Genomic DNA, 7,500 nt, shown 5'->3' with positions numbered 1-7,500 from the left:
AGGACATGGAATTGATAGATTGATGAATTCTAAGACACATCGTTAAATTCGCATCTCACAAATTGCAAGGAGTTGATATAATGTTAGGCAGTGAATATAGTGCCACGAACTGGCAACATTCAGGAAAAATATACTGCTGTGAAGTGCTTTGATTGGCCAATGGCTGTGTTGTCATATACAATGATGCCACATACAGTTTCTATGCATAGCATTGCTGCTAGACACTATTTTGCAATTTTTAATCACTAACACTAGTCTGTTATTTAACCGGCTACCTAACATTAAGCTAACCTAAATAAAAATTTAATTGTGTTCCAACTCCAAATACTTTATGGCTGCCTCAAGCTCAAGAAAGCCCAAAAATTCTTTGGCAATTTTAAATGATGATGATGTCTCCAGGATTCCAGGATTCAAACTGAACCAGCTACTCCTCCTCCCATATTACAACCAATCACAGCAAGCATCATGTTGCATATGCTCAGATTTGCCAGCCAGTCAGAGCTCACCATGGTAAAATGTGTTTCTCTAATATAGCCGGTTCACAGCTATATATGCATTTCATTAATGTCAAGAATGATATACCCAATAAAGATGTTAAGCAACCACTGTGACCTCTATACCTGCCAGTACTCAAGCAAAGGGCCTACAAGTCATGCATATTCTGGCAAGACGGGTTCATATCTTGATAAAAAATCACCATATTAGCATGGTATTCAAGCAAAGCCTGAAATCAAGAAACACAATGGAATGTTCATTATGATCAGCAAATTAAAATGTGCATAAGCTACAGTTGGTAGTTTAATAAGTAATTTATCTTCTTCATATGGTACACTGCCATTGATGTATACAGTCCATATATATTGAACAATTAGGTCATTGAATCTACATTGATTGTTAAAATTGGAAGTAATAAGAGGAACACAACATCAAATGAATGCTGTTGGGGTCCCAGAAAAGCGCCAGATTAGAAAGTTGATCTTCACCACACAAAACAGGAGGATTGTATGGCACCAGCCATACAAAGGCCAGCTATGGGATGCTAGCTGAACACAAAAAATTGTCTGTGCTTTTTGTTTAATGTGATAATGGTTAGAAAAATCTGATCCAGAAAGTTTACATTAAAAAAAATTATGGAAATTAGTATATGTACCTGTGCACTGATGTCTTCCAGATATTGATTTTTATACCAGGAACCCTGGATTAAAAATAAAAAATAAATAGATAAAAAAAATGGGAAGTGGGAATTAATTTCAGGTTGGTGGTGCGCATCGACAGTTTCCGCTGTTTGCACTTGACTCGTTGGGTAGTTTGCGGACAACGTCAAGCTCCAAAAGGCTTATATATTGATATCATTTAATATAACTTATAAAAGATTGAAGGTGTACCTTCACTTTAGATGCTGTTGCCTAAAAGTTTAACCATAGATATGATGATGATACTCTCAGAGAAAAAACAGCGCCATCTGATGAGCCAACTGCTTGCGAATAGTTGTAATATGATGCTACCCTTTACTTTGTCCACAACAGCCATGGCATATATATATATATATATATATATATATATATATATATATATATATATATATATATATATATATATATATATATATATATATGCCACCTGGCAGCATGTGGTTAACCCATCAGTCGCAAATGGCATACGATGCAAAGTGCAATTGACAGTTTATCCCATGGAGCAGGGGGCGGCCGCACAGCCTGGGAGCTAAGCGGGCCATTGGATGTTAGCTGCCAAACCAGTGTCCTCCTTGCAGCCTTCCAGGGCCCAGGCCTGCGTGGGTGATGGGGTGTTACCCACCAAAGGAGTTGAACGCTTTTGGCGTGTACTAAAACCAGGCCTTCCACTCTTTATGAGCAAATTTACGTATGTTTGCATGCTTGCATGTATTTGCAAGGGTTTATATAATACATACACAAACATAATGTGTTCATAAATACATACACACATATATGCACAGAGGAGGGAAAGCAGCACCGCCACAGCACGCACTCTACTGCGCAATTCCATACACCGCCCATGTGTAAAATAAATACTGCTATAGGATTAGTTGCCATATTGCAAAATGCCACTAACAATGGGTTAAGAAAGATATTTGTCATCAACCACACAGTTTACAAACTTTCGAATCTGGGAAAGCCTGATACATCTCCACCTGATGTATTCTACACAAAGTTCATGTCCATTTTTGCAAGAATAAGATTAAATCAGGAAAAGAGGACTATACAGAGATTGATAAAAACTTGGTAATACATACTCATGGAATGTAACAAACAGAAACGGAGAAAACGGTTGTTAGTTGTTCATCAGAAATACAACTGCTTTGCATTTAATATGGCAACAGTAATAGAATACATATTCTTGGAACTTGAAAAACAAATATTTCTTACTGAAATGTTTGACCATCTATAGTTAAAAATAGGTTTTACTAGCAGAATAAACTCTTTTGCTTGAGAGTAAGATTACAAACTGTTGCTTTCTACCCACTATCATTTGTTTGTTTATAAACACTTTTCACTAAAGCATACAATCTCCTGAGGCATTATTACCATAAACCTTTTTATTAAGTAATAAAAAGTAGTTTGCAAACAAATGCAAGGCTAGAGCAACAATTACTTACCATTGTTTCCATCCCTTCAGCACATTAACAAAAGGGTCACAAACCCCCACTATATAAGATATAGCTTGCAGACCTCACTGATGATTTGCCGTCCAATGTAAGAAACTGAATATATGTGGTGGGTATATATTGGCTTTTACAGTGGCGGTAAACTGGGCATTATTATTGTGTAATCCACAGCTTAGTCCCATGTATGAAATGTATGAAGAGAAATTGCATATAGATTGTAGAAAGCAGTGGAAAAAATTTTCCAAGCAATAACCTCTCAGTGAATCAGTCCAGGCTGTCTTGCCAACTTTGCAGGAGCACCAAAGATGTAGAGGCCAAGTTGGCTTTTTGAAGCTTATGTTGTCACAATAAAGGATCCCCTTATCCTGCAGATATAAGTATCTGCAGGATAGCATAAATTTTCATTGTCATTAGTTATTTTCTTGTTTACTCTATATATATACTGCAAGGTTGCAGGTAAATATATATATGACTACCATAAACCACAAGGTGAATTGTACACAGAATTTAAGGATGAATTAATTCTTAGACATTTTTATCTGTGTCATTTTACAAATTGTAAACAGTATTCATAATATAGCTGACAGTGGTAGTCAGATGATTTCCATGACCTCTACATGTATTTTAAGAAAACACAGTTCGGTTTGTTCCTTACTCGGCAGTAGAATAGCAGGGTGGTCTACAGAATACACTAAAGATTTAATTTCACCAGAAACATGATATCTGCATCCCTGTAAGTGGATTTGTTTTAATGGATAATTTTATTTTGATGGCATCAGCTTACACAAATGTTTTGATTACCTAGTTGAAGTGTACAAAGAAACATTTATATATCAAGTATGATGGAAATGTCAGAATTTGTCAATCTATTGTTAATATTGTACCACATGACAATTGTCATGTACTTAATAATGCTATGTACCTTCCCAAGTTATTAAAGCCATTGTCACTGATATAGATAGTTTTCATAAACTAATAATACTATAAGAGCAAATTTAACGTCATAAACAATCCGTCAATACCAAACTTGTTAATATCAGTGATATGGATCTTTTCAGAATGAATACCACTTTTAATTCAGATTTCTTTCATGGTGAATTGGGATTAGCTGCTTCTTGGAGAATTGCATTTGGAGGTATTTCTGATTATTGGATTTTTTCTTTTTCTTTTTCTTTTTCATTTCTTGTACAGAGAAGAGGCAAAAATATTGACCTTGTATTACATCTGATTTAAATGTCTTTTTTCTATTTGATATTTTATTTGTATAACTGCTTGATATTGTGCATTTATTTTATTTTCTGTTTCCATTATGCACATATGGCATTTGGTTTTCAATAAAATCTACAAATGATAGCTGGATTTCATGCTGTTGATTTGAAAACTATTAGGTCTTATTTTTTTGTGTTTGTCAGCATTAGGCTCTTTTGAGGCTCAGACATTATCCTCTTTGTGTGTTGTTGGGTTCAGTTCTATAATATATGAGGAAATGAAAATGAGGAATCATAAGCTAGTAAACTAATGAAGAGATTTTGTAAGTATTTGTATTAGTTTCTTCAAAAGGATGAAAAAATAGATTTGAAGTTGGTTATAGCTGTATTGCAGTGGAGTTGAAACAAGGAAGATAAATAAACTTATTATGTGCAGGATTAATACACAGTATAAAAGTTGAAAAAAAATCAGACTAAGATGTAATTGATTATATGGCACCCTTCTCAAATTTACTGGTCCCCAAAAGAAGAAAAACAAACTAAGATGTATAATTCCTTGTGGAAAATAGTATGTGATATTATTTTGGACAATTCTTCAATTGTATAGGTATTTGAAACTAGCCTTAACTCAATTTCTGTTCTTAGCCAAACCCCCCATCCCATCCACTGAGGACATACCTTTGACCCATTGGATCAGGGTGCCTTGCTGCTTGCACATAACCCAAAATCCAGGCATTATGTTTATTCAAGTGGTGACTTTTCCGGTTGTGCAGCTTGTAGGCCCACCCCACATGAACACTTTTATGTGGTGTCAAGACTCCTTACCTTTTCTTTTCAGTGTTTTTAGTCAATTTTATTTTTTTGTTTAATTCCCCCCCCCCCCCCATTTTCCAAGGTATATAATTGTCATCCAATATGCTCTGTCAAGTAGGTTGAAAGAGAGTTTTTTTATATATATACTCCCTATCATTACTTTTGGTAGTCTATATCTCTCTTCAGTGAAAATAACAATGAGTAATGTTTTGTTATATAACTTTTTTTTTTTTATTCTACTTCCATATTATTTAATGTTCTGTAGTAGACCCTGCACTGCAGGTCATGGTAAGCAGGAAATAGTGTCCTCCCTGGAGCTGGTACTCTCCTAGTCATGGCTCAGGGATGGTTCTTGCTGTACATGTTTATCAATGGAAATAATGCAAGATCCCCTTCCTAGAGAACCACAGAGTCTAGTCTTCCTCCATAAGCTTTGTCATTCTCATGATGGCATATTCCTGGTACCCCGGCCCTCAGCCAAACTTTTATATGATGGCATATTCACACCCCTGGTCCTCTGGCCCTCAGCCAATTTTTTTTTATAATGACATATTCACATCTCCTGATCCTCCACCAAATTTTTTTTATTATTTGGTGGTCAAATCACCCAGATCCAAGTGATTAAGGTATTCACCAATTCAATTCAAAGGTTCCTTAGAACAAGTGCTGTAATTGTTGGTAATTAGATATCGATAATATTTCTAATTATAAACCTAAATTTCACAGGTTGAGGGAACCTCTACCCCAGTATCTGGAGATATCAGCTGCAGTGTGGAGACAACAATGTCATCACCTGTGTTGCTCGGTGGACAGGTGGTAATGGAGAACAACGGAATGATGATGGAGGGGTCAGAAGATGTGGTGATGGATGGGACACAAGTGGTGATGGAAGCCCCTCAGGTTGTCAGTTCCCAAGTGATGATTGAAGGGTCACAAGTCATGATGGAGGAGGGAGATGGCACAGAGTTTGGAGCATCTGTTTTGAATCCACCCCACCATGGCACAGTGACAGAAGCTATTGGAGATCCAGTTTCAGTAAAGGAGGAGGACTTGGAAAATGGACAGTATGCTCATAATCAGCCAATACTTAGCCTGGAGCAGCCCAATGTCCATGAGGATGTCATGGGCACAGGGACTCTGGAAGATAACCAAGAAGGAGAAATTCTCCTGAGGAACCTGGTGAATGAGACCTTTCACTCCTCAGCCAGTGCTACTCACCCTCATGACAATATCATTGTAACAACCAGCACAATCACCACTGATCCCATGCACACTATCCAACAGCCCTTACAGCAAGCAAATATGATAACAGGAAGTGATACAACTAGCATGACAGATATTTCAAATAGTATTCCACCAGCAACAACCCCAACGAAAATAGTGATACAAACTAATCAAGGGTCACCAGTGAAATCTAATGCTGGACATTTCCTCATACAAGTGGGTGGCAACCCAGTTGCTGTGAGCCAGCCCCAGGTTGTCACTGTGGGAAACAAAAAGCACATCATCATCCGTGCAGGTGCCAATCAGATGGCACAGCAGGTGATTCCCAGCCAGGAAGAGGTTGAGGCAGCGGCCCAAAGTGGTGTCTTCCGTGTGATAATACCTGAAGGAACAACTAAGTATACAAAAGGCCTGACTGTACCTGTTGGCCAGAATGAACCAGTGAGAAAACATGTACAAATTAATCTTTCAGATGGAACTTTGAAAAAACAGTCAAGGTATATGACTCACACTTCACAAACGCAAGGAAATTATGAGGAAGACTTTGCATCGGGGAGTGATGCCAAGAGGTTTTATGAATGTCCAACATGCAATAGTAAATTCATGCGGCCTCTCTACTTGAGGTAAGTACACTTTTTTTCTTTTTTTTCTTCTTCTTCTTTCTTTCTTTCTTTCTTTCTTTCTTTTTTCTTTTTCTTTTCTTTTTTTCCTTTTTGTTTTCTTTTACATTTTCTTTTTTCCTTTTCTCCCATTCTGTGATCTTTTTCTTCTTTTAATATCTTGTGGGGAAAAAATACTTTCTAATTTTTACATCATAGGAATATGAACTTGTTAATTAACTATGAAAGGATTTTTTTTTTAATTACAATTTGTAAGTTTTATTTTTGTAAAATCTAATTGTTAATATATCATTTATTTGAAAACCTGGAGGGCACATTTATTGATGTACCATACATTTACCAAACTGTTTGCTGAATTCTTAGTGAAAGTTAAAAAAATATACATATATATATATATATATATATATATATATATATATATATATATATATATATATATATATATATATATATATATATATTTATTTATTTATTTATACACAAACATACAAATATTGGAGCATCCCATCACCAAAAATTATTCATGAAGTTGAAATTAGTAATAATTTAGAGATGAATATAAAATACATGTGTAATTATAAGATTTTAGAAAGAGTGACATTCATATTACACCTTAAATTGCCAAGGATTAGCTAGCTTCACTAAACTGTTAGTTCCCAGGTGTATGGCTTGTAGGCCCACCCCAACCAACACTAGTGGTATGGGGTGGTATAAAGACTCTTTGCTTCCCCCATGCAATGTTATCATCTCATTTTCTGCAGGAGCCTTTTTTGCTTGTTTGCCATTTTCCATAATCTGTAATCGTCATTTGATATGCTCTATCAACAGGTTATTAGACTTTACATAGACTCCATATCATATTAAGTAGTCTACAGCTCTGTGACAATAAGTAACACTTCATTGTTTATGTAATTTTTAAATTATTTTTGTATTACTAATTTCTTTAACACTGTACCATCGGTCTGGGTGCGCAGGTTCCTGAACATAGAAA

The 7,500-nt window shown here is 35.8% G+C and overlaps 1 protein-coding gene across 1 annotated transcript in view; it reads left to right on the top strand.

Annotated features, from left to right (window-relative positions):
- The window catches only part of LOC113813579 (uncharacterized), a gene marked incomplete at its 3' end in the record, with an annotated part of 7,217 nt that extends 705 nt beyond the window's left edge, over positions 1-6,512 (top strand). The window contains 1 exon segment of the mRNA XM_027365585.2: positions 5,392-6,512. Within this exon segment, the coding sequence (XP_027221386.2) occupies positions 5,392-6,512 (1,121 nt within the window).
- Between the last annotated feature and the right edge of the window lie 988 nt (positions 6,513-7,500).

Source organism: Penaeus vannamei, chromosome 8 (assembly GCF_042767895.1).
Source record: "Penaeus vannamei isolate JL-2024 chromosome 8, ASM4276789v1, whole genome shotgun sequence".
Lineage (NCBI taxonomy): Eukaryota > Metazoa > Arthropoda > Malacostraca > Decapoda > Penaeidae > Penaeus > Penaeus vannamei.
The sequence above is the reverse complement of the archived record's forward strand: the minus strand, read 5'-3'. Positions and strand labels throughout refer to the sequence as shown.